The following is a 27,138-nucleotide window of genomic DNA, read 5'->3' on the forward strand; positions in this document are numbered from 1 at the left end:
ACCCCAAGCCTAATTCTCATCAGTCTCCAATCTTCTGAAGCATAACGAACAAGTTCTTACATGGTGAACAAATTCTTACATAGTGAATAAGTTCTTACATGGTGAACTGTACAAGGGCAGTCATCACAGAAACTTTCGGTTTTGATCATGCATTATAAACTATAAACAATCAGGTCAAATATGAATATTCGTTCGATTTTTATACTTGATTTATATGTGGATCCCACATTTCTCCCTATATTATTATTATTATTATTTTTAATAAAATGCAGAAGTGGTAGGTAGATGTAAGATAAAGGTAGAAAACTTAGTTTAGTGTTGTAAGAGAGCAAATGTAGATGATCAGGTGTGTGCCTGTAGACTATGTGTTAATCCAAGCTAGACAAGGGCAATAAAACATCCACAGATGCAGAAGATTTCTCTCAAAACAGGGGGCGTGAGGTTCTAAGCCTCACCTCTGTTGATCCCCAATTTCTCACCTGATGGCCCCCCTGCGACTGTGCCTGTCTTAGGTTGTTCCTCCCTTGAGGAATCTTACCCGTCTCTGGCTAACCAGTCATCTTCCGGGGCCATACAGGGAAATGTAAAATTGGTAAGTGAGAGAGAAGCCATATTGTTTGAAAAAGTTAGCTTTTTACTTCTTTGCATATTTATGCCATGTGGCTTCTATGCCCAGCATTTGTCTTGAGGTATCTTTACCACTTGGAGGAATTATGATACTAAGTAAATTTGATATGAGGCACAAATTCTATTTAAGGGTTGTAATTAGGAAGGAAGAAGAAAGGCTATAGAAGTAGCAGGCGGAAGAAAACATGGGAAGATTGATTATATCTTTGACATATCTTCTTGTAGAGTAACTTAAGCATGTATAGGTTTTAAACTACTAATTAAATTGCGCACATGCATTAACATAATAGGAATACAGTTACATAACCAAAACAGATCTATAATTACCAGCCATCTCCAGTGAAGCCAAGAAAACCAGTTAGGCACCCTAGGCATTTGTGAAAATTTGTCTATGATATGATGGATATTGTCCAACTGTTCTTGAACAGTCTGAGAGAAATCAGACAAATTAAAACAGCCCATTCCTGGTAACTGTTCACATCCCATATGTTCTTTTAACAGTAGATAGTCTGTAGTTGTAAGATTTTGGAGCACTACAACTTGCACTTCTCCTAATTCTTGGTTAAGTTCCAACAGTGTAGATCCAGTCAAATTTGTTGTTTTACTGTATGCACAGGCCAGCTTAGATATCTCCTTCTTCATTCCAATGGCAAGTCCAGGAACCCGTGGGATGAATGCAGCTACAACTGCAGCATCGCCTGGATCTTTGTTGAGGTTTTTTGATAATCATCTTCTGGTATGACTCTTCCAGAGAGTGCTGATGTTGGAAGTTCTTCTTCATATCGTATCTTAGTTCATTTTCTGGGTAGCCAAATTAGGCTTTGATCCTCTGTATAAACACAAACAGACCCTTTGCCCACACTTTGATCTGCCCTTTATACCATTGTGTAGAACTCATTGGAGGTCACCACACAGGGACTGCTGTTAGTCCATTCTTGGGTTCTGTGATTCCACTGCTGTTTTGTTCCTTCAGTTTTTCCTTTGTTCTTATACTCCACAGATGAGTGAAATCATTTGGTATTTCTCTTTCTCCGCTTGGCTTATTTAACTGAGCATAATACCCTCCAGCTCCATCCATGTGCTGCAAATGGTAGGATTTGCCCTCTTCTTATGGCTGAGTAGTATTCCATTGTGTATATGTACCACATCTTCTTTATCCATTCATCTACCGATGGACATTTAGGTTGCTTCCAATTCTTGGCTATTGTAAATAGTGCTGTGATAAACATAGGGGTGCATCTGTCTTTCTCAAACTTGATTGCGTTCTTAGGGTAAATTCCTAGGAGTGCAATTCCTGTTCAAATGGTAAGTCTGTTTTGAGCATTTTGATGAACCTCCATACTGCTTTCCACAATGGTTGAACTAGTTTACATTCCCACCAGCAGTGTAGGAGTGTTCCCCTTTCTCCACAGCCTCGCCAGCATTTGTTGTTGTTTGTCTTTTGGGTGACAGCCATCCTTACTGGTGTGAGGTGATATGTCATTGTAGTTTTAATTTGCATTTGTCTGATAATTAGTGATGTGGAGCATCTTTTCATGTGTCTGTTGGCCATCTGTCTTTCTGTTTTGGAGAACTGTCTGTTCAGTTCCTCTGCCCATATTTTAATTGGATTATTTGATTTTTGTTTGTTGAGGCGTGTGAGCTCTTTATATATTTTGGACGTCAAGCCTTTATCAGATCTGTCATTTACAAATATATTCTCCCAAACTGTAGGGTTCCTTTTTGTTCTATTGATGGTGTATTTTGCTGTACAGAAGCTTTTCAGTTTAATATAGTCCCACTTGTTCATTTTTGCTGTTGTTTTCCTTGCCCGGGGAGATACGTTCAAGAAGAGGTCACTCATGTTTATGTCTAAGAGATTTTTGCCTATGTTTTTTTCCACGAGTTTAATGGTTTCATGACTTACATTCAGGTCTTTGATCCATTTTGCATTTACTTTTGTATATGGAGTTAGACAATGGTTCAGTTTCATTCTCCTACATGTAGCTGCCCAGTTTTGCCAGCACCATCTGTTGAAGAGACTGTCATTTCGCCATTGTATGTCCATGGCTCCTTTATCAAATATTAATTGACCATATATGTTTGGGTTAATGTCTGGAGACTCTAGTCTGTTCCACTGGTCTGTGGCTTTGTTCTTGTGCCAGTACCAAATTGTCTTGATTACTATGGCTTTATAGTAGAGCTTGAAGTTGGGGAGTGAGATCCCCCCTACTTTATTCTTCTTTCTCAGGATTAATTTGGCTATTCGGAGTCTTTGGTGTTTCCATATGAATTTTTGAATTATTTGTTCCAGTTCATTGAAGAATGTTGCTGGTAATTTGATAGGGATTGCATCAAATCTGTATATTGCTTTGGGCTGGATGGCCATTTTGACGATATTGATTCTTCCTAGCCACGAGCATGGGATGAGTTTCCATTTTTTAGTGTCCCCTTTAATTTCTCTTAAGAGTGACTTGTAGTTTTCAGAGTATAGGTCATTCACTTCTCTGGTTAGATTTATTCCTAGGTATTTTATTCTTTTTGATGCAATTGTGAATGGAATTATTTTCCTGATTTCTCTTTCTATTGGTTCATTGTTAGTGTATAGGAAAGCTACAGATTTCTGTGTGTTAATTTTGTATCCTGCAACTTTGCTGTATTCTGATATCCGTTCTAGTAGTTTTGGGGTGGAGTCTTTAGGGTTTTTTATGTACAATATCATGTCATCTGCAAATAGTGACAGTTTAACTTCTTCTTTAGCAATCTGGATTCCTTGTATTTCTTTGTTTTGTCTGATTGCCTTGGCTAGGACCTCCATTACTATGTTAAATAGCAGTGCGGAGAGTGGGCATCCCTGTCTAGTTCCCGATCTCAGAGGAAAAGCTTTCAGCTTCTCACTGTTCAATATAATGTTGGCTGTGGGTTTATCATATACGGCCTTTATTATGTTGAGGTACTTGCCCTCTATTCCCATTTTGCTGAGAGTTTTTATCATGAATGGATGTTGAATTTTGTCAAATGCTTTTTCAGCATCTATGGAGATGATCATGTGGTTTTTGTCTTTCTTTTTGTTGATGTGGTGGATGATGTTGATGGATTTTCAAATGTTGTACCATCCTTGCATCCCTGGGATGAATCCCACTTGGTCATGGTGTATGATCCTTTTGATGTATTTTTGAATTCGGTTTGCTAATATTTTATTAAGTATTTTTGCATCTCCATTCATCAGGGATATTGGTGTGTAATTTTCATTTGTGGCAGGGTCTTTGCCTGGTTTTGGTATTAGGGTGATGTTGGCTTCATGGAATGAGTTTGGGAGTATTCCCTCCTCTTCTATTTTTTGGAAAACTTTAAGGAGAATGGGTATTATGTCTTCTCTGTGTGTCTGATAAGATTCCAACGTAAATCTGTCTGGCACGGGTGTTTTGTTCTTGGGTAGTTTTTTGATTACCGTTTCAATTTCTTTGCTTGTAATTGGTTTGTTTAACTTTTGTGTTTCTTCCTTGGTCAGTCTTGGAAGGTTGTATTTTTCTAGGAAGTTGTCCATTTCTTCTAGTTTTCCAGCTTGTTGGCATATAGGTTTTCATAGTAGTCTTTAATTATTCTTTGTATTTCTGTGGAGTCTGTCATGATTTTTCCGTTCTCATTTTTGATTCTGTTGATTTGTGTTGATTCTCTTTTTCTCTTAATAAGTTTGGCTAGAGGCTTATCTATTTTGTTTATTTTCTCAAAGAACCAGCTCTTGGTTTCATTGATTTTTGCGATTGTTTTATTCTTCTTAATTTTGTTTATTTCTTCTCTGATCTTTATTATGTCCCTCCTTCTGCTGACTTTAGGCCTCATTTGTTCTTCTTTTTGCAATTTCGATAATTGTGATGTTAGACTATTCATTTGGGATTGTTCTTCCTTCTTCAAGTGTGCCTGGATCGCTATATACTTTCCTCTTAAGACTGCTTTCGCTGCATCCCAGAGAAGTTGGGGCTTTGTGTTATTGTTGTCATTTGTTTCTATATATTCCTTGATCTCTGTTTTAATTTGTTCGTTGATCCATTGATTATTTAGGAGCATGTTGTTAAGCTTCCATGTGTTTGTGAGCCTTTTTGTTTTCTTTGTAGAATTTATTTCTAGTTTTATACCTTTGTGGTCTGAAAAATTGGTTGGTAGAATTTCAATATTTTGGATTTTGCTGAGGCTCTTTTTGTGGGCTAGTATGTGGTCTATTCTGGAGAATGTTCCATGTGCACTTGAGAAGAATGTATATCCTGTTGCTTTTGGATGTTGAGTTCTGTAGATGTCTGTTAGTTCCATCTGCTCTATCTACTGTGTTGTTCAGTGCTTCCGTGTCCTTACTTATTTTCTGCCCGGTGGATCTATCCTTTGGGGTGAGTGGTGTGTTGAAGTCTCCTAGAATGAATGCATTGCAGTCTATTTCCCCCTTTAGTTCTGTTAGTATTTGTTTCACATATGCTGGTGCTCCTGTGTTGGGTGCATATATATTTAGAATGGTTATATCCTCTTGTTGGACTGAGCCCTTTATCATTATGTAGTGTCCTTCTTTATCTCTTGTTACTTTCTTTGTTTTGAAGTCTATTTTGTCTGATATTAGTACTGCAACCCCTGCTTTCTTCTCGCTGTTGTTTGCCTGAAATACGTTTTTCCATCCCTTGACTTTTAGTCTGTACATGTCTTTGGGTTTGAGGTGAGTTTCTTATAAGCAGCATATAGATGGGTCTTGCTTTTTTATCCATTCTATTACTCTGTGTCTTTTGATTGGTGCATTCAGTCCATTTACATTTAGGGTGACCATTGAAAGATATGTACTTATTGCCATTGCCCGCTTTCAATTCGTGGTTACCAAAGGTTCAAGGTTAGCCTCTTTAGTATCTTACTCCCTAACTTAGCTCGCTTATTGAGCTGTTATATACACTGTCTAGAGATTCTTTTCTTCTCTCCCTTCTTATTCCTCCTCCTCCATTCTTCATATGTTGGGTGTTTTGTTCTGTGCTCTTTCTAGGAATGCTCCCATCTAGAGCAGTCCCTGTAAGATGTCCTGTAGAGGTGGTTTGTGGGAAGCAAATTCCCTCAGCTTTTGTTTGTCTGGGAATTGTTTAATCCCACCGTCATATTTGAATGATAGTCGTGCTGGATACAGTATCCTTGGTTCAAGGCCCTTCTGTTTCATTGCATTAAATATATCATGCCATTCTCTTCTGGCCTGTAGGGTTTCTGTCGAGATGTCTGATGTTAGCCTGATGGGTTTTCCTTTATACGTAACCTTTTTCTCTCTAGCTGCCTTTAAAACTCTTTCCTTGTCCTTGATCTTTGCCATTTTAATTATTATGTGTCTTGGTGTTGTCCTCCTTGGATCCTTTCTGTTGGGGGTTCTGTGTATTTCCGTGGTCTGTTCTATTATTTCCTCCCCCAGTTTGGGGAAGTTTTCAGCAATTATTTCTTCCAAGATACTTTCCATCCCTTTTCCTCTCTCTTCTTCTTCTGGTACCCCTATAATACAGATATTGTTCCTTTTGGATTGGTCACACAGTTCTCTTAATATTGTTTCATTCCTGGAGATCCTTTTATCTCTCTCTATTTCAGCTTCTATGCGTTCCTGTTCTCTGGTTTCAATTCCATCAATGGCCTCTTGCATCTTATCCATTCTGCTTATAAATCCTTCCAGAGTGTGTTTCATTTCTGTAATCTCCTTTCTGGCATTTGTGATCTCCCTCCGGACTTCATCCCATTTCTCTTGCGTATTTCTCTGCATCTCTGTCAGCATGTTTATGATTCTTATTTTGAATTCTTTGTCAGGAAGACTGGTTAGGTCTGTCTCCTTCTCTGGTATCTCTGTGATCTTGGTTTGCCTGTAATTTTGCCTTTTCATGGTGATAGAGAGAGTTTGCAGAGCTGGGACGAGTGACGGCTGGAGGGACTTCCTTTCTTGTTGGTTTGTGGCCCTCCTCTCCTGGGAGAACAGCGGCCTCTAGTGGCTTGTGCTTTGCAGCTGCGCGCAGACAGGGCTTCTGCTTCCTGCCCGGCTGCTATGGAGTTTATCTCCGCTGTTGCTGTGGGCGTGGCCTGGCTCGGGCAGCTACTCCAAAGTGGTGGAGTTGCGTTGGAGGGGGAGTGGCCGGGAGGCTATTTAGCTCCGTAAGGGGCCTCCCTGCTCCCTGCTGCCCAGGGGTTAGGGTGCCCAGAGATCCCCGGATTCCCTACCTCTGGACCAAGTGTCCCGCCCTGCCCCTTTAAGACTTCCAGAAAGCACCCGCCAAAACAAAACAATGACCACACACACAAAAAAAAAAAATTGAAAAAATAAATAAATAAATAAAAATAAAATAAAATAAAAAATGGCCGCTCGTTTTTCTTTATTCTCCGGCGCCATCCTCAGGCACCCGCTCACCGGTCTTGCTGCCCTGTTTCCCTAGTATTGGCGTCCCTGTCCCTTGAAGACTTCCAAAAAGCACTCACCTCAACAAAACAACAACAACAACAAGAACAACAAAACAATGGCCGCTCGCTTTTCTTTTGTCGTCCGGTGCTGGGGTCTGTTACCCTCTCACCGGTCCTGCTGCCCTCTTTCCCTAGTATCCAGGGCCCCGCGCATGCACTGTGTCTGTGCTCTGGTCCGGATGGCTGGGGCTGGGTGTTCAGCAGTCCTGGGCTCCCTGTGCCTCCCGCTCTGCCTCCTCTTCTCCCGCCGGGAGCTGGGGGGAAGGGTGCTCGGGTCCCGCTGGGCCGATGCTTCTTTCTTACCCCCTTTGTGAGGCGCTGGGTTCTCGCAGGTGTGGATGTGGTCTGGATGTTGTCCTTTGTCTTCTGGTCTTTATTCTAGGAAGAGTTGTCTTTGTTATATTTTCATAGATATATGTGGTTTTGGGAGAAGATTTCCGCTGCTCTACTCACGCCACCATCTTGGCTCCGCCCTTGTTATTCCCATTTTATAGTTGAAAAGACAACAGACATCTGGAGAGTTTAATGTCTTTCTCTTTTTCACCCATGAAGTAGGTGATAAGCCTGAATTCAGAGGGGTCAGATCTCTGCATTCTCTCCATCTCCAATGCCACATACTTCATCTTTTGTGTAAATTACTACAACAACCTAACTGATCTCCTCATAGACACCTTTCCCTCTCCAGTCTATTCTCCTTGGCACTGAAATTAATTTGTTTTCCATGCTAACATGGTCATGCCACTCTTTTGCTTACAACTCAATAGCAACATGCTACTGTTTGGGAAGACCTCAAAATCTTTAGCACAGTCTTCACGCCCTGCATGGTTTGGTTTTAGCCTGCTTTCCTGGCTCAGCTCATGGTGCTTCTCTCAGCTCTCTACAGTCCAGCCACACCCTCCTGTCATGTCCTGGCACTTGAAATGTCCCCTCTATCCTCAGGACTTTTATACACATTCTGTCTTCCTGCATACACTTCCTGCTTTCTGACAAAATATTTAACTCCTGTTCATCCTTAGACCCATAGTATCTAATACAGTAGTCACTAGCTGCATGTGGCTACTTAAATTTAGGTTAATTAAAATTAAATATAATTAACAATTCAGTTCCTCAGTCTTACTGGCCACTTTTCAAGTGCTCAGTAGCCACGTGTGGCTGCTGGCCACTGTATTGGGCAGGACAGGCAGAGAACATTTCCACCCTGCAGAAAGTTCCACTGGGTGGTGCTGTACTGAATCTTAGTTCAAAAGTCAGTTCCTCAAGGAAGAAGCCTTTTCTGGCCTGATAGCTCCTCCAAAGTAAGTCCAGTTTTACCTCCTAAATGTTTTCCACAGTATCTTGTACTTTTCCTTTATAGAACTTCTCATGGCTTGTAAGTCATTCATTTTTTTGATTAACAGTAATCAAATAAGCAATAATGGAATCACTATATAATAAATAATAAAATAACAAAATAAATGAAATTAAATAATTAATAAAAACATTTTTTTTTATCAATATCTATCTTCCCAACTAGATTTTATGTTTTAGGAGGGTAGGGACTGTAGTTTGCTCACTGAGATCCTAACATGCAGTAGATTCAGGAAGTGTAAAAAGAATGTATGATTAAAAAAATTAGGATATCTCTATTCCCAGTCAGTGGAGAAAGTCTGAGGAAAGATGTTGGCCTGAAAGTGACTTTTGAGAATTCTAGGAGGGGATAATTGAGAACTGGAGGAAGAGCATGGACAGGAGCACTGAAATGGGAACGTTAAAGAGGTGGCCCTGGCTGTAGTGTGTGGTTTCCAATAGGAGAAGAGGGAGACTGGAACTGATGGGGCATACCTGGGATAGCCAGTTCCGAACTGTCAATAGGGAGCTCTTCTAGAATCATCCTGAGTTTCAGATCAACCAGCAACACATACAGGATGACCTAGAAGGAACAGAAACTAAATTCAAGGATGCCAATTCCATTCTTCTAGAGGTTCTGGAGTCTGGGATTCCTTTGAACTATAAACTCTGGGGGACCTGGGATACTGGCTTGTTCAGCCTGTGCATTATCCTGGTACATGCAAGTGCTTAAATAATATCTCTTCAATAATGAATGGTGGATTAGAATGTTGGCAGATGAATAAATAGGAGGGATAAGACCAAGAAACTTTGGAAGGGAGATCTAATAGGACTTCGTGAATATGGAGAGAAAGGAGGTAGAAGCAGTTTTAGTTTCTGTTTTTGAAGAATGTTGGTGTCACTGACATAAATGGAAGTGTTTGGCTTCCATTTCCCTGCTTTACCTTCAAGAGAAAATGCTATAGCTAAGCCAGGATGCTGTGTGGATAAATGGTCCAGAATTGAATTTATTCATTTTAGGAGACACTAGAGTGGATTTTGTAAAACTGAGTCCCTCTAGGGGCCTTGCAGGTGCTCTGTGCCCTACAATGCCTTAGCTTCATTGCTGTTTCCACTTCAGTGCCTTTGCACTGGCTGTTTTCCTGTCTGGAACATCTTGCCCCAGATTTCCACAAGGCCAGCTTCTCAGGTCCTTAAGTGTTTCCTCATATCTCACGTTCTCAGCAACCACCACCCCCTCCTTCAGCATTCCTTACCCCCTTCACTTTCTGCTTTCTGGTAAACTAGGCATACACTATATAATTTATTTGCTTTATTAGCTGCCATGTATCCCTAGTAAAATGTAATCTCCCAAACAGCAAGGAATTAAACAATTTTTTTTTCCTCTCCTTTGTTTCCCAGATACTCAGAAGAGTACTCAGCCTGACCCTGGAAGGGGCTTGATTATATTGCTGACTGATGGAATGAGTAATTGAATTGTGTAGGCAACAGGGAGTGATGGGCCTGAGGGAGCTGGGGATTCACACCCCCAAAGCTGACAATGGCATTTAAATCAAGATTTAAAAGAATACAGTACCAGCTGCACAGGACTTTATTTGCTAGCTGGATTCTGTCCCTGAGGCCCCAGGCTTTCACCCTTGCTCCAAATAGAGCAAAAGATAAAACCAGGTATGCCTCTGACTCTTGAATTCTTAGTTTGGAAAGTTTCTGAGGAACACTGTCTCCCCACCCAATATGGCAGAGCCTGCTGATTTAAAACACATGCAGGATTGAACCAGTTCCCACAGTCAGAACAAAGCCGTGTACAATCCTTTCTCCAAATATTTGTTTGCTGCCCCATAGCTACAAGTTGACAGTTGTTAGACAAGGACCAGGTTACCAAATGAAGCTGCAGAAATCTCCTTCTCTGGAAATTCTTTAGAAGAGCAATGTGCTTTCTCTCCAGCCAGGGAAATTCCCTTGATGCCACATCGCTGGGGCGAGTTTACTAGACTGCTTTTTTCTTTCATTATTAAGAGCATAAAAAAGAATCCTTAGGTCAGCAGGTCAAGTCCCAGGGTCCTTCTGTGTAGTGTGACCCTGACAGCCATCTTTCTGGGATGGTTTAGATGGGATGGTGCTGGTCCTTCTGGATAAGCATGATTGTGAGGCATTCCATGTAAAGCTGGGGTTTGGCTACCTAAGATTGGGCTGAAGTGCATGTCGCAGCTGCTCTTCCAGTTCCTTGTGAGGGGTCTGGTGTAGGGATGGAGACAGGAAAACTGTGTGATGGAAAGGTCATGTTTAGAATAGGGAACTCTGTAGGTCTTCAGAAGGGATTCATAAAATAGATTGAAGTATTGTCTTTGTTCCTATTGGAAGGTTACTCCCCTCATAATTCTTAGGAAGGTTTGAATCTATCCAGTCTTTTCAATCACTATTCTCATTGCCTGTCATTTTCATATGTGTTTACATGACATATATAAGGGAACACACTATATTTCATGTAAAAAAAAGGATTCTGTGAACACAATAAGGCATTGAGTGAGTTTTCCATCTTTTACATTTCCTACAAAGGTTTACTGGTTCCAAAGCACTTTCAAACCAGTTGACTCCTTTGATCTTCTCCTGGGAGATACCTCTGGCTCTCGGGGAACTGAGGCTCAGAAAAGTGATGTGGTAAGGGCAGAACTGCCGGATCTAGAAATGGTGGTGTCAGAACCATAGGGGGCTGTTTTGACACTATATCCCATATTCATTTCTACTCCAAAGTTGCCTATGGTTTTGAGTTTCATTGAGTTTTCCATATTTTCTCACCCAATTCCTCTTTTGGCTAACTATAGGTCTGTGTGAGATGGGCTTGCCCAAGTCAGGTATGTACTCTCTGGGCACAGAGGCAAGTAGGGTTACATGGCAGGTAGAAGTTAGGGCTGGCTTATTGATTGACTGATTGATGCCCATTGGTTGATTGATTGATACCAATGAGTTCAAAGAAGATTGGAGACAGGTAATTTACTCTAATAATGACTGCTTCTTATTGTGCACTGAATGCCAGATGTTTGACTAATCACACCTTATTTTGCTGAATTCCCATATCATCGTTAGATGTAGGTATAAGTAATAGCTTTGTGCAATGAAGGAAACTGGTTTTCTGGTTCCCCTAAGTCATCTAAGTAAGTAAGTGGCAGAGCTGGGTTTCAAACCCAGGCAGTCTGCATCTAACACCACTGATCTTAACCACTACCCAGATATTTCCCAGCCAAGCTGGAAGGACATTCCAGGTGGAGAAAGCCATGCCTGTAACTGCTGTAGAGATATGACCCAGCAAGGCAAGAGGGTGATTGGAATGGCTGGAATTGTGTACCCTGCCCTCAATCACACAGCCAGAGTGGCAGAGCTAGGATTTGAAACCAGGTCTTTGCGATTCATCATGAGGTCATGCTGCCTGACAGTGAATTGGATTTGGTCCTCATGCTCTTGGTAAGTGTAGATCCATCCATGTAGTAAAGGCACACAGGACATTCTCTTGCTGTGTGTGGCTTAGTATTGCCAGCAGTCACAGAAGGGCCACTAGCAAATATTCTCTCCTAGAGCACATGCTCTTTCTGCAGGGTGACTCTCTTAGGCAACTGATGATGGGGGTGGACACTTTTGGGTATTTTGTGAGATTTAAAAGATTATTTTCATGTTTTAAGTTTATGGGAAATATTAATGATTATGGCCACTCATGCTATTTCAAAAAAAAGAAACCATAGAAGCAAAAACAAAAAGAAAGTAGAATTAATCAATAAATCTATTATTCTACAACTTTAAAAATTGCACAACTAAGTGAAAAACCTCCTATCTTCTCCAATGGCAGTTTTGGCTCTCAGAGGCAACCTCTGTTAACAGTTTTTTGTACAGGCATACCTTATTTTTTTTGCCCTTTGCTTTATTACACTTCACAGATACTGCCTTTTTGTTTTAAGTAATTGAAGGTTTGTGGCAACCCTGCATTGAGCAAGTCTGTTGGTGTCATTTTTCCAACAGCATTTGCTTACTTTGTGTTCCTGTCACATTTTAGTAATTCTCGCAATATTTTGAATTTTTTCATTATTACTCACTTTGTTATGGTGATCTGTGATCAGGGATTATGACTTGCTGAAAGCTTAGAAGATGGTGAGCAATTTTTAGCAGTAAAGTATGTCTTAAGTAAGGTATGCACATTATTATTCAGACATAATTCTATGACACCTTAATAGACTACAGTAGAGTGAAACATAACTTTTATATTCACTGGGAAATGAAAACATTCATCTGACTTGCTTTTTTGCAGTATTTGCTTTACTGCAGTGGTCTGGAACCAAATCTACAATATCTCCAAGGTCTGCCTATATACAGCTGGTCCTGACTTACGATGGTGTGATTTAAACAATTGTTCAACTTTATGATACTGTGAAAGCAATACATGTTCAGTAGAAATTTTGACCTTTTCCTGGGCTAGTGACATGCAGGACTATCCTCTCCTGGGCAGCAGCAGTGAGCCATAGCTCCCAGTCAGCCACACAGTCATGAGGCTAAACAACTGACAACCATTTTGCACCCATGCGCCATTCTGTTCTTCACTTCTGTATACAGTAAATTACATGAAATAGTCAACATTATATAAATAGGCTTTCTGTTAGATGATATACATTATAGACTAATATAAGTGTTCTGAGCACATTGAAGGTAGCTGGGTTAAGCTATTATTTTTTGGTAGGATATATATTAAATGCATTTTTTACTTATTTTTTCAGTTTATGATGGATTTTTTAGGATGCAACTGCATTGTAAGTTGAGGAAGATCTGTATTCTTTTTGTTTTGTTTTACCTTACTAATGTATCATATATATCTTTGCATTTCATCTTTTGTAGCTCAACTTCATTTAATACTTAACAACTTGAGGTATAATTTACATACCATAAAGCCCATTCATTTTAAATGTACAGTTCAGTGATTTTATTAAATTTACATAGTTCTGCAATCATCACCATTATTCAGTTTTAGGAAACTTCTGTTATCCCCAAAAAGTTCCATTGTGCCTGTTTGCAGTCAGTCCCCAACCCCAGTCATAGATATCTATTTATCTGCTTTCTGTCTTTATAGTTATTCTTTTTTAGAAATTTCAAATAAATGGAATTATACAACATGCAGTTTTTTGTTCCTGAATTCTTTCACTAAACATACTATCTTTAATGTTCATTCATGTTGTTGTACATATCAGTAGTTCGTGCCTTTTTCTTGCTGAGTACTATTCTGTTGTATGGATATATCACACTTTCTTTAAACATCTGGGTAACCATGATGGACATTTTATTTATTTCAAGTTTTGGGGTATTTTGAGTAATATGCTATGATTATTCACATACAATTCTTGTGTTGACATGTTTTAATTTTTCTTTGGTAAAAACCTAGGAGTGAAATTACTGGGTTGTGTGGTAAGTTACATTTAAAAAGTTGTCAAATGTTTTTTCTAAAGTGGCTGTATTTTTCATTTGTACCAGCAATGTAAAAGGGTTTTACTTTCTACACAAGTTTCTAACACTTGGTATTGTCAATATTTTTTATTATAGCTGTTCTAATAAATCTCACTGTGATTTTAATTTGTACTTCCTCAGTGACCAACACTGTTGATCATATTTTCATGTGCTTATTGGCCATTTGTACATCTTTGGTGATGTATATACTTAAATTCTTGCCCTATTTTATTATTGAGTTGTTTGTCCTCTCATTATTGAGTTATAAGAGTTATTTATAAATTCTATATACAAATCTATTATTGGATGCATAGATTGAATATATTTTCTCCCAATCTGTAGCTTATTTTCCATTTTCTTCTGGTTTCTTTTCAAGAGCAAACTTTAAAGATTTTGAAGTTAAATTTATCAATTTTTTTTCTTTTATAAGTCTTACATCTTAAGAGACCTTTTTCTAACTCATGTCATGAAGCTATTCTGCAAGTTTTATAATTTTAATTCTCACATCCAGGGATTTGATACATTTTCAGTTAATTTTTGTGTGTGTATGAAGTAATTCTGAAGGTTTAAGTTGTTCCAGCACCACTGTCAGACTGCCTTTTCCCCATTCAGTTGTTTTGGCACCTTTTTTAAAAATCAATTGACCATAAATGTTTGAGTTTATTTCTTATATTTGTATTCTGTTCCATTGGTCTATAAATTTATCCTTATGCCAATGCCATACTCACTTAGTAATGGTAGTTTTATAGTAAGTTGAAATCAGGTAGGTTAAATTCTCCAACTTTGTTCTTTCTTTTCAACAGTGCTTTGGCACTTTTACTTCCTTTGCATTTCTTTATAAATATTAAGAGCAGCTTGTCAATTTCTAAAAAAAAAAAACCTCCTTGGATTTTAATAGTTGTGTAAAATCTATAGATCAATTTGAGGTGATTGCCATCTTAGCAAACTTTCCATTACAAATATGGCATATTTCTATAATTTGTCATTTCTTTCGTGGCAATGTTTTATAATTTTCTTGGTGTAAATCTTGAACTTCTTTCAATAAATTCATTCCTTATTTTCTTTTCTTGATACTATGGTGAATGGTAATATTTTCTTAATTTCAGTTTTGAAATGTTAGTTGCTAGTATATAGAAATACAATTGATTTTTATATGTTAATCTTGTATCCTGTGATCTTAGCTTGCTTATTCTAGTCGTTTTTTTTTTCTTTTAGGATTTTCTGCATATGTAATCATGTCTTCTACAAAAGAAAACTCAAAACATTTTAACTTCTTCCTTTTTAACCTATATGCTTTAAATTTCTTTTTTCTTGCTTTATTGCATTGGCAATCCTTGAATAGAAATGGTGAAAAAAACCATCCTTGCTTTGTTTATAATAGGGGGGAATCATTCATTTTACCATAAGGTATAACTTTAGCTGTAGGTTTTTGTTGATGGTTTTATCAGTTATGGAAGTTCCCTTCTTTCCTGTTGTATTAAATGTTTTGTTTCTCTCCTTTTCTGTATCCATTGAGATGACCATTTGGTACTTGTACTTTACGCCATTAATATACATAATACATTGATTTATGAATATTAAACCACTCTTGAATTCCTGGGGGTGACTCCATGTGGTCATGGTATATAATGCATGTTTTATGTTTTGCAAGATTTTTTTTGTCAGTATTTTGTTAGGTTTTACATCTTGCTTCATGTCAAATATTGGTCTATAATGTCCTTTCCTTTTTGATGTCTTTGTTTGGCTTTAGTACCAGGGAATACCATGCAAAATTTGTTGAAAATGTTTCATCCTAAACAAATTTGTATAGGAATGGTATTATTTCTTCCTTGAATGTTAATTTCTGAATGAGGCCACCTGGTCCTAGATGTTTTCCTTCTTTCGTGTCTTTTTTTTTGGTGGGGTGGCAATGTTTTAAATACAATTTTGACTTTTCAAGAATAAATGCTTCCCAATTTTTCCTGTGGCTTTGGTCAAGTCCCAAAGCCCCAAAGTGGTTGTTTTTGATGATTTTATCAAGTTTTATACTTTTATTTGCCAAGAGGTTTTGTTAACCTCTTCATACTGCCACACCCAGAAGTTTTCTCTTTACTTCTTTCTTTTTAATGCCTATAGAATATTCTATTTTATAAATGTACCATAATTAATTTAATAAAAAATAGTTTCAATTTTTAAATATATTCTTAATCAGTGCAACAGTTAATCTTTTTCTACATAGAATTTTACATATTCATGCTAATAATTTGCTAAGATAGGTTCCTAGATGTAGGATTGTTGGGCCAAAAGTTATTCATGTTTTCAATTTTAATATTTTGAAATTATTCTCCAAAATTTGTACTAAATTATTGCACTACTAGAATAACATAAAAGAAGATCTACTTCTTCCTTTCTTGCCACTACTGCATATTATTCATCTTTTACATTTTTGCCAATATGAAAAGCAAAAATTGGTGTATTTTTATTTGTTTATTTAATTGTAGTGGAGTTGAAACTCTTTTTATGTGTTTTTGACTATTTGTTTTATGAACTTGTCATGTCCTTTGCTTAATTTTCAACTAGATTGTCTTTTTCTTACTAATTTATAGGATCTTCTGATATTCTATTGATATTGTTATTCATTTTCTTCTAGTTGTAACTGTTTTCACTTTAAAAGCCTGCATTGTAATTTATGTTTTGTTTGTTTTTTAAACAGGAAGTTGTACAAGGGATTGATTTAACCCAAATTCGAGGGCTTGGGTTTGATGCCACGTGTTCTCTGGTTGTTTTGGATGAGCAGTTTCATCCTTTACCAGTAAACAATGAAGGTAGGACCATTCCTCTTTCTTTCCGTGGTGGTGGGAGACTGGTTGGGACCCAAGTGAAACATGAGGTCAGGTGTTTTTTTTATCATTAATAGTGATTTATAGGTGGTGTATAGAGACCAGAAATAAGGTCCCAGAGGTTAAAAGCCTAGAGAACAATTGGTGGGAGTGGCGTGACATCAGGGATGGATTAGGGAGAGACCTGGTCCATAATGAACAAGAGCCATAGTAGAGAGCTTGGTAAAGGAAGGACATGGGATCATCAGCGCAGAGTGAGTAGCCTTAAAACAGACAAGTGTTCTAGGTTGGGCATGTCAATGTCTGCTGCTTACATATGAAGCTTCTATACCACTTTCGAGTGGGTGAGTCAAGGCCATTTAAAGGAAGTAGAATCAGGCACACAGGACCATGTATCACACAGAAACTGGAAACAGATGGCTGTTCTATTTTCTGTTTTCAGTAACCATATCAAAGACCTCCCATTTAATGATATTGTTGTAATAAACACTTTAAGTAATGAGCTCTTTCAAATATAAATGTCACTTGGGGGCCCACCATCAGAAGTTTTTTTATAGGTAAGGATGTATCGCTTTTGAGAACTTGTATCCATTAGTGCTAGTGCTGAGGTTGCAAACCCAGAAGTCCACACTAGTCATGTAGTTGATGTACGTGAGAAAAATAGGCCAGGTTTGAGGAAAAAAACAGCACAAAGGGGAGATTTCAACTGATATTTAACCTTGTAATGAGTGGAAGGCATTTGGGAATGATGGAGACTATGGTACACTGGAATTTGCATGCTCTGTCTAAAGGAAGGTAGCTGTAGACTTTGTCAGGCAGTTGTTAAGGTAGCCATTGCAAACCTGTTGGGCTAGACTGTTGGAGGACCCTTAGTAAATGGATCCTTATTTAATCATGCCTTTCTTAACTGGTGTTAAGCTGTAGTAGCACCCTTCTTAACCAGTGTCTCTGGATAAGAGGGCACACTGGGACATCCTGGAATTGAAGTCAGGCAAACCCCAGATCTCATCTATACTACTGCTGAGCTGTGACACCTAGAGCAAGTCACTTAACTTTCTCAGTGTTCTTCTCTGAAAGAATTTAAATAATCAAACAGCTTTGCTGTGAAAATTGAGAGCCTGATGCCTGAATGCTCAGAAACATTTCTTCCATCTGATTATGAGTTCTTTAAGAGAATGTGTCCCACCCACTTCTCTGGACCTAATGTAGAACAGTGATTTTTATAAATTACATGTGCTGAAAAAGTATGCAAATGAATGAATGGTTAGAGCACAGTGGTAATGATGACCATCTTATTATATACACACACACTTTTTTCCGTTTCTGCCATATTTATTAACATCTCCTGTGTGCCAAGGCTTGTCTGATTTAGGTTCAGTTCTAATATGCATGGTCCTTGTTCTCAGTGTTTGATCACTGGCTCAGCTGGCATTGTTCTGGCCTAGGAAGGCAGGGCACCCCGTTTCTGGGCCACTTCAGAAAACAGAGACTAGAGGAATGGGGCCAAATCAGCAGATCTGAGCTCAGCAGCAAGCAGCAAGCAGCAAGCACTCTTTAATTTTGAGATTTGGCCAGCTTTGGAGCTGGCCACTGTGGGAGTTATCCACGCTTCCTTTATTGGCTTTCTTTAGGTAGAGGTCAAGTGATGGTCCATTAGGGATGTTGGAAGAGCAATTCTCAGTTTAGGTAGAACTTCAGATGTTAAGAGCCCTAAGTTCCAAAGACTCTAGATCCTTTTAATATGCTAAAACAAGTAGTTTTCAACTCTGGCTATACATGAGAATCAACTGGGAATTTTTTTTAAGTGACCAATTCATGAACCTTACCCCAAGATTTGTATTCACTTGGCTTGCGGTAAGGCTAGACATCAATATTTTTAAAAAAGTTTTCTGCATAATTCTAGTGTGTGGAGAATCACTGGGTAAAGCTGAATAGACAACTAAAACATTAGGAACAGGAACACTTACTGTGGAAGAAGAGAGTTTGCTTACAAATGCACCCTGCCTGGATGCCATCTTCTTATTAGAGGTAGAATTGCCTCCTGTTAACAGCATTTCTGTTAAAAGGGTAGCTAGGATGCAACCCTAACTGTAAGTGTTGAATTAATTTTATTCCACCTAACTGTACCCATTCATCATGTGCATCTAGCTGCAGGTCCCTCATGAGGTTCTTGCCTTTACACAGGTTCTATTAAGGTTAAATTTTATCTAAATTGGATTTTCCTGTGCTTGACAATGGAATTTGGATTTTAAAGGTGGTTTAAATGTACTTTAAAGACTTCTACCTGCATAGTAGTAATCAATTCTTGACTGGTTAGCTGGAGTAATGATGAGAAACAGGGAATGTTGTCAGGAAATGAACCATCATCATTAAAACCAAACCCGTAAGACCAGCAAAACTGTTACCATCTTCAACGACAAAGATCAGATACCAATTAAAGTACAGTAGTTAAAGAACACTAATCCTCAGTGCATGATAAAATAGTCTGGTGGGGAGCTTTTTCTCCTTTGATCTCTCTTGCTCTGAAGGTCCAGACAGCCCCTGGATTGGACAGTGGTGTTATGGCTGCAGGCTTCCTTCTTCTGCAGCCCACCGGGCTCGGAACACAGTTCTGGCTGGTTTATCCCAGCCACAGGAGTCCTGGGAGGGTGAGGAACCAAGGGTGGTAACTTGGAATTGGGGAGTTACTACCAGACTACTCAGAACTGAACCCCAAAGGTGTTTTTGCTAATTCATGGGAATTACCCTCAAGCATGCTTGGAGCACTTCCTGTCAGGTGTTCAAAATCATAGTTGAATGAATACATGGATGAATATTCTTCCCTTAAGGTAACTGACTCTATAATCCCAATTCTCTACTACATTGCCTCCAATTGTCTTACAGTATAACACCTTCTTGGTCTGCACTCTGTTCACAGGCTGTCTCTCGTGTGGGACCTCCCTCCTCACTCTTTCTTCACCTAGCTAACCAAAGGCTAGTCATTTTCAGAACTAATTTAAAGGTTTCCTGCCACTTGGAAGCTTTCTGTGCAGCCTCAGGCCCAGCTAACAAGGGCCGTTTCTGTGCACCTGCTCCTCGGTGTTCCACGTCCATGTCCAGTCCTTCTGGCAGTCAGCACCCTTATATAGACTGTTTTTTCCCACTCAACCACATGCTCCATAAAGGTAGGGATTCTGGCACATTCTTTCTGATATCCCAGCACCCAGCACTGTGCCTGGAATTTGCTCAGCAAATGATAAACTGAACTTTCAGTGGAGGCATTTATTTGTGATTTTCTAGAAGAGCAGAAAAAAAGTTTTTTTAACTTCCTGGTTTTTGTCTACAGTGAAAATTATGAATAATTATAATAAATATAAAAATTCTGTGAAATTTTCATGGTCCTTTTGATTGGATTTTGGGAGCTTCTACAGGTAGAAGCAGTAGCAGCTGGTGAGTAAGTGAGTCTGTCTTCACAGTTGAAAGATTAGCAACAGGTGTTTTTATTGTGAGGCAGCTGCAGATACATTCTATGCAACATTTAAGAAGAATACTGTGGAGAAAGTGAAGGTTCCTGTGGCCAGGATTCTTACCTGACTGGTCGGCTAGCTCACTACACACATGTGGGTAATATGTTGTTATTGACTCAAAGAGCTCCGCCCAGTGCTCTGGGCTGCCCGGCTGCAGGAGAGCCGAGATTGCAGGGGTGGCTGCGCCGAGGACAGCAACTGAGATGGCTGTGGGGGTAGAGAGGCCCAGAGGCAGAGACCGGCTTGCTGCATGCTGACTTGCTCTGAGTGGATGGGATTCTAGTGATTCACCTGCCACTGTGGGAATAAAGTTGAGTATAAACACTTTCACACCAAGAACATTCCATTGTCATTTTTTTGGTTTCTTTGAATCTGTAGTGAACTTGTTTGGGGCTGAAACCCATTGGCAGGACAATTACTGATGTTGTCCCCTCAACACCCACACACCCGCATTCTGACTCTATGATGGTTCTGGAATGGGACCTTGCCATCAGTATTTCTCAAGTTATCCCAAGTGATTTGGATATACAACTAAGGTTGAGAACCAGAGCTTTAAGAAGTTTTGTTACACAGTTTATTCAGTCAGCTGTTAAAAAAAAAATTAGATGTACCTATGGCAGGTCTTACGTACTTTCTCTTATTTTTGAAGTATTACTGTTGTTTGAAGTGGGACCTGAAATCTTTCCAGACGGGCAAGCCAGTGACAGACCTTATCTCATTATGACGATGATACCCTAATTTAGGTATCAGGTGGGTGTTTTTCCTTTAAGGTTTAAAAATTCAAAGATATGGAAGAGTAAGGAAAATAAAACAGCCTCCTATGTACACACTACTGAGGATAGGTAGATGAAATTTTGCCGTATTTGGCACGTCTTTTTTTTTTAAGCTGCTTGAAACTTAAATCTGTGCCTCTGCCCTCCATCACCCCTCTGCCCAGCAGGTGACTGTGCTGCTGAAGCTGGTGTTCACAAACATTGTTTCTGTGCTTTTGCTGCATCTGCATATACTCACAGCAGCAAACAATGTATGTTGTGTTTAAAAATATCCCGGCTGGTATCATTACTCATGTTGAGATGTGTAGCGTGAGTGTAAATTTGTTTCACCGATTTATTTATCTATTCTCTGCACAGATCTGTTTTCAAAGCACACTTCTTGCTTTCCCCAGCTGTGAGACAGTAAGCATGTCTTCCATCCCGGAGTCCGTTTGTCATTAAAAATGACCTAGATCAGACGGTTGTTTTGAGGATTAAATGATGTGTGCACAATGTTTAGGACAGGGCTTGGGACACACAAAGCTTCATAAATATTTGTTATTAACAAAGTCATGTAATCGCTTCAGTTAAGATAATGCCATGAGATAAGATAATGTGTGGAGTGCTTGGTTCAGTTACTGTTGGGTCCCCTTTTATCTTTCCCTTGTAGAATTTCCCAGGTATATTCACTGCTGTTCTCTGCATTCTGCCATCTGAGGGAGCAGAGGTCTGGAAAACGAGTATGGCTTGTCCGTCAGTGCCTGAGGGATTAACAGCAGCTGGGGAAGGGGGAAAGGGGCATGCTTGTGTGGGCTGCAGGATGGTAGAGGGAGGGTATGGAGGGCAGTGCCTCCTTTCCCAGCTGGTTTTAAGTTCTGTTCCTTGTAGTTTATTCTTCTTGAGGGCCTACTATGCGACAGGTACTTGCCATATCCTCTATGTGAATTACCTTTTATTCAGTGAGTGAAAAAAATCTCAGTTGATACTTATATGATGTTAGGTGTTGGCTATTCTCATTTTACTTAGTCTGAGAAAAATTTAGTAACTTTCTCAGAATGTCTCAGAGGCCTGTAACACAAAGAGTCAGCATTCCCCATTAGGTCTGTCTGATTCCCAAACTGGAAAGTTTCAGTGCTTCCTATTCCACCAAACAAACCAATCAAGTGAGGAAAAAACACCCAAATTAACTAATTTTAGTCAAAATGACTAGAAAAAGTGGGAATATAAGCAGATAAAAGCCATTGTGTAGATGTATTCAATGTATTATTTAGATGTATTATGTCATCTAAAAATTTGCCCATATTTAAAGAAGATAGATCTTAAAAAGTCAAAGTATTGTTTTAGGCTTATTTCTTAGACTCTTTTCCTGAATATATATCCAGAAAAGTTTTTCTAGAATAGAAGGGATAGGAAAGGAGAGGAAGAAGTTAAAAGAGAATGCATAATAATAGTGTTAATTGGTAGATCTTGACTGGTTTTAGATGCTTAACCCTGAGGCTATATTCAAAGAACACATCTCCTAAAGGGAAACCCAAGGTTGGGTAGAGTGCACTGATCAGTGTTGGGGGGGGGGGTCCTTTCACTTGTTCATTGATGTATGAAATTATAGTACTTGTGCAGACTTTTGCCCTTGGGAATCCACAAGTGCCCCCCTGAATAGAAGGATGATAATATGTGTGTCCTTATCTCCCTTGTTTCTGTTAGGGGATTCCCATCGAAATGTCATCATGTGGCTGGACCACCGGGCGGTCAGTCAGGTCCAAAGGATCAATGAAACCCAGCACAGTGTCCTGCAGCATGTCGGGGGTGCGATGTCTGTGGAAATGCAGGCTCCTAAGCTTCTGTGGCTGAAAGAGGTGAGTGTCTTGGGGTGAGGAGAGGATACTGATCATTGCAGAGGATCCCATTTATTGTGGATCTGTCTGTACCAGCCACCCTGCTGAAAGTCCGTTATGTCTGATTTTTCTCAGCAACTCTATTAAGGAAGATTGACCCCTTTTATTGATTCGATTGCAGTTAAATCATTCCTGGTTTTATATGCTTAAATCATGTGAGGCACGAAAGTGTTTGGCACATTATCTCCTTGAATCCTAACAGTACATCTGTGAAGTCAGTTTTTTTTGGTCTGTGCTTTGTAGACAAGTTAATAGAGATTATGCAACCCACTCAAAGTGACACAGTAAGTATGTGACAGAGCCAGGATTTGAATCTAAGACTGGTGACTCCAAAATCGGTTCTCTTAATATCCAGTACTCTACTGAAGTTCAGAGAGGTTAATTACTATTACAATTAGAAAGTGGCAGAGCTGCAATGAAATCCATGTCTTCTGACGAGAGCCTTCTTTCTCTGTACACTTGTAGCCTTCAGTGCTTGCTCTTTGGCTTTGGTGGCTTTTTAAGGTATATCCTTTGTCATCTCACCTGATCTTGGGTTTCAGTGTCCTTGAGTGATGTGGTGCTCTCCCGACAAAGCATTTGCAGGTGGTTCCTATTTCCAGATGTGAGGATCTTTTGTAAAGTGTGGAGAATGGTGATGTCAGCTTAATAATTCCCAACAGAGTAGGATGTGTGAGAAAGTTCAAGTCCTTTGGGAACCTCAGGGATTTGAAAACCCTTAGGTGGTCTGGTGAGGAGAGAATCCATCTAATTAGTAAGTCCTGGTGTGATTCATTTGCTGGCTCTGAGGTTTCAGGTGGGCTGAGGCTCTAGTTACCTAAGATGTATATTGGATGGGAGACTGGTAGGGAGGGTGGTTTAAGGATGCTGATAAGGTGTTCCAGGATTGCCACCATGGGGCAGAAGAGAAATAAGCAAAAGCAGCCTCAGGAATCAAGGCAGGCTTGGTTTCATAAACTTTAATTTGCAGAAAGGCTTCTATAGCTGTTGAGAGTTTGGAAACAGTGTTTTAGGAGTCAGGACTTTTAGAATTTTAATTCTGACTCTACTCACATCACATTGTGTGACACTGGGTAAAGTAGTTCTCATCCCAGGCCTTACTTTTTTCCATCTATAATTTGAGAGGGTTAGCCTGGATAATTTTGCAAACTTGATACAAATACATCCTGAAATATAAATGGGAATGTAGAACTCCACTGTGCTGCCTTTACATTCTTTGTGTCCTACAGGCATCAATAGATTTAACCCTGACAATCTCTGCCTGGTAGGCATCATCTGAAGCTGAGACTTGAGAGAGGGTTATGTGACTTCCCCAAATGGGTGGTAGAGCTGCAATTGAAACCCTGTCTAGTGGGCTCTACATCCTGGCTCACCCCATCATGTCATAGCACTAAAGTCCCTCTCTAAAGGATGCCACTTAGGGTAGTAGGACCAGGAACGAGGGCATCCTACACTTGGTGCAAGAGGACAAAGGATTGGATATATCACCCTTCTTGACCACAGGTAAGGAAGAACTATCCTGAATTAAGATGATTGTCACTGGCGCATCATCATCAGGTCTTACTGAACATCTGCTTTGTAGCCAGCTTGTGGCTGTGTACCCCAAAAGATCTAAATATACATTGGTATGAACCTCTCAGGATACTTAACAACTGTGTACTTGAGATAAAGTTACACTAAATAAAGCCCATAGAAAATAATTAAGCTCTAGACTGCATGGCAGTGATTGTAACCTTCTAAGACTATTCATCCATTCATCCATCTATCCTTCCACCCAATCATGCATCCTTTCCCCCATCTAAGTTCATTTCAGAATTTTTTGAGCAGGGCCCTAAACTTTGCCTTATCTGTATTTAATTACCTGAAGGTTGAGTCTCCAATCTGTTTTTAAAGTTTTAAAAATTTATCTTTTACTTCTTGGTAAGCATGCACAGGAATCTCTGCGGAGGATTCCTTTGGTTTTATAGTGATTACAAATGCAAAATACAAAGGTATTTCTAAAATAATCAGTTTTAGCATCTTCTCCTTAAAGCCTGACCAGGATGACTTTCAGCACTTCTCAAACTTGGAGGTCTTGTTAAACTGCAGGTTCTGATTTGGTAGTCCTGAGGTGGGAATGAAAATTTGCGTGAGAATTGCATTTGAAGTTAGAGATTAGCTGATGGTTTTTAAGCTCTCAGGCAATGCTGATGTTGCTGGTGGCCTGCAGGCTTATAAGACCACTTTCAGTTCTAAAGGCTCTTCCCTAGTGTCTTGCCAATGGGTTTCAGCCCTGGGCAAGTTCACTATGGATTCAATGTGACCAAAGAAAGTTGACAGCAGAACGCTCTTTGGGGTGAAGGGTTATACCCAACTTTATTTCCAGGTGGCAGGTCAGTCACTAGAATCCCATTCACTCAAAGCGAGTCTGTATGCAGCAAGCCAGTCTGCCTCTGGGCCCCTCTGTCCACACAGCTGTCCTCTGGGCCTCTGCCTGCACAGCCATCCTCTGGGCCTCTGTCCTCAGCATTGCCACCACTCCAGCCTCTGCTCTGCTCTCCTGCAGCCTTGCAGCCCTGCCACCGTGTCGTGCCCAGAGCACTGGGCAGAGCTCTTTATCTAGAGTCAACAGTCATGTATTGCCCACAGGTGTACAGTGAACTAGTCAACCAGGGCCAGGTGAGAATCCTGGCCACAGGAACTCTCATTTTATCCACACCTAGTATCCTGAAAAGCACCGATTTGTGGAGAATCAGGAAACAGTACTTCTTTTTCATAGGGTTATGGGTCCCTGGGGCACAAGGAATTTAGGTAGCTTCAGCAGACCTGCTTGCTCAGCAATGTTCAAGAACAGAACCAGAGACTGTGCTGAGTTCATGGGACTGTGTGGGGAAATGGAAGTTCCTATGGCCAGGATTCGCACCTGACCTGAACTACTTGATGGTGTAATTGGCCTGCTGCTAGGCTACTGCTTCCACACCCTAGGCTATAAGCTCTTGTTGACTGAGTCACTATATAAAGAGCTCTGCCCAGGTCTCTGAGTGGAGGCAGACATGGAGGTGGATTACAGACCTGCAGACTGCTGGACACAGATGTGCTTCTAGTGCTTGACCTATGGCTAGGAAAATAAAGCCAGATATAAACCCTTTTACCCCGAGAATGTTTCATTGTCATTTCTGGGTCTCACTGAATCCATAGTGAACTTTCCCAGGGCTGAGACACTCAGGCAAGACAGACTGTCATTTGTTTATTCTTTCTTAGTCCCTTAATTTGCTAAACATTAACTGAGGTCCTGCTGTGAACCAGCAATGTGAAAGGCACTGGGGACGTGGGCACAAAGAAGACTCAGCTTTACTCTTGAAGGGCACAGAGTCCACTGGGGACAGTGGTAGGGATGTGGGATACTCCCTAAGCTAGGAGTGGGGCAGGTGGAGGAAAGAGCCATGGAACCAGAGCCATCAGAAGATAGGCTGAGCACTATGATGCAGGAATATGCAAAGTGCTTTCAGGAAACAATTTGCTTCCTGAAGAAGTTATTGAGATAAGTCTCAAGATGTAAGTGAAGGTTTTGCCAACTAGAGAAGACAGACAGAATATTCTGGAGAGAGACTATGGTTCATTTATGGTAAGGTATGTAGGCCCTGATACCAGAGCTTGGGAAGCTTCCCTGAGTGTAGTAGGAAATGAGGCAGGTAAGTAGCCTAGTGCAGTTTATTAAGGGCTTCTTTGGTGAAATTAGTTGATGGCTTTTAAGCAAGGGAGAGAATGTCTTAGAGACCTTTGGCAGGGATGAAGAGATTGGACTGGGGTGGGAAAATATATGTGTGTGGAAATAAGAACTAGTTTTCTTCCTTTCCTGAATATAGTACTTTGTGACACTATGTGACAATAGTGTTGGCTAGTTGTGTTGGCTTTGCTTTGCTCTGAAGATAAATTACAAAACTTGTAACGTGGCCTAGAAGATAGTATGTGACATCATTTTTACCTCCCCTTCTCTGCTTACTGTGTGTCCCTCACCTTGCTCTCTCTGACCCATCCACAGGAATCCACTTGGCAGGCCTCAAACACACCCAGTTCTTTGCCACCACTGGGTCTTGACTAGGGATTGGCAAACTAGGGTCCATGGGCCAGATCTGGCCTGCTGCCTGTTTTGGATGTCTTAGGAGCTAAGAATGGGTTTTATATTTTCAAATGGTTAAAAAAGAATCAAAAAGAAGAATGGTATTTTGTGACTTAGAAAAATTACATGAAGCTAAAATTTAGCAGCCATAAATAAAGTTGTACTGGAACACAGCTATTCTCATTTGTTTATTTATTGCTGATGACT

At 39.9% G+C, this 27,138-nt stretch overlaps 1 protein-coding gene across 7 annotated transcripts in view; it reads left to right on the plus strand.

The window, feature by feature from the left end:
- Positions 1 to 27,138, plus strand: part of FGGY (FGGY carbohydrate kinase domain containing) — a 408,065-nt gene that overhangs the window by 24,034 nt on the left and 356,893 nt on the right. For all 7 annotated transcript variants that reach the window (XM_057500245.1, XM_036911238.2, XM_036911239.2 and 4 more), the window contains exons 3-4: positions 16,553 to 16,664; positions 22,642 to 22,793. In XM_057500245.1, coding sequence (XP_057356228.1) covers positions 16,553 to 16,664; positions 22,642 to 22,793 — 264 coding nt within the window. The remainder of the gene's footprint in view (positions 1 to 16,552; positions 16,665 to 22,641; positions 22,794 to 27,138) is intronic.

This window comes from Manis pentadactyla, chromosome 4 (genome assembly GCF_030020395.1).
Source record: "Manis pentadactyla isolate mManPen7 chromosome 4, mManPen7.hap1, whole genome shotgun sequence".
Classification (NCBI taxonomy): domain Eukaryota; kingdom Metazoa; phylum Chordata; class Mammalia; order Pholidota; family Manidae; genus Manis; species Manis pentadactyla.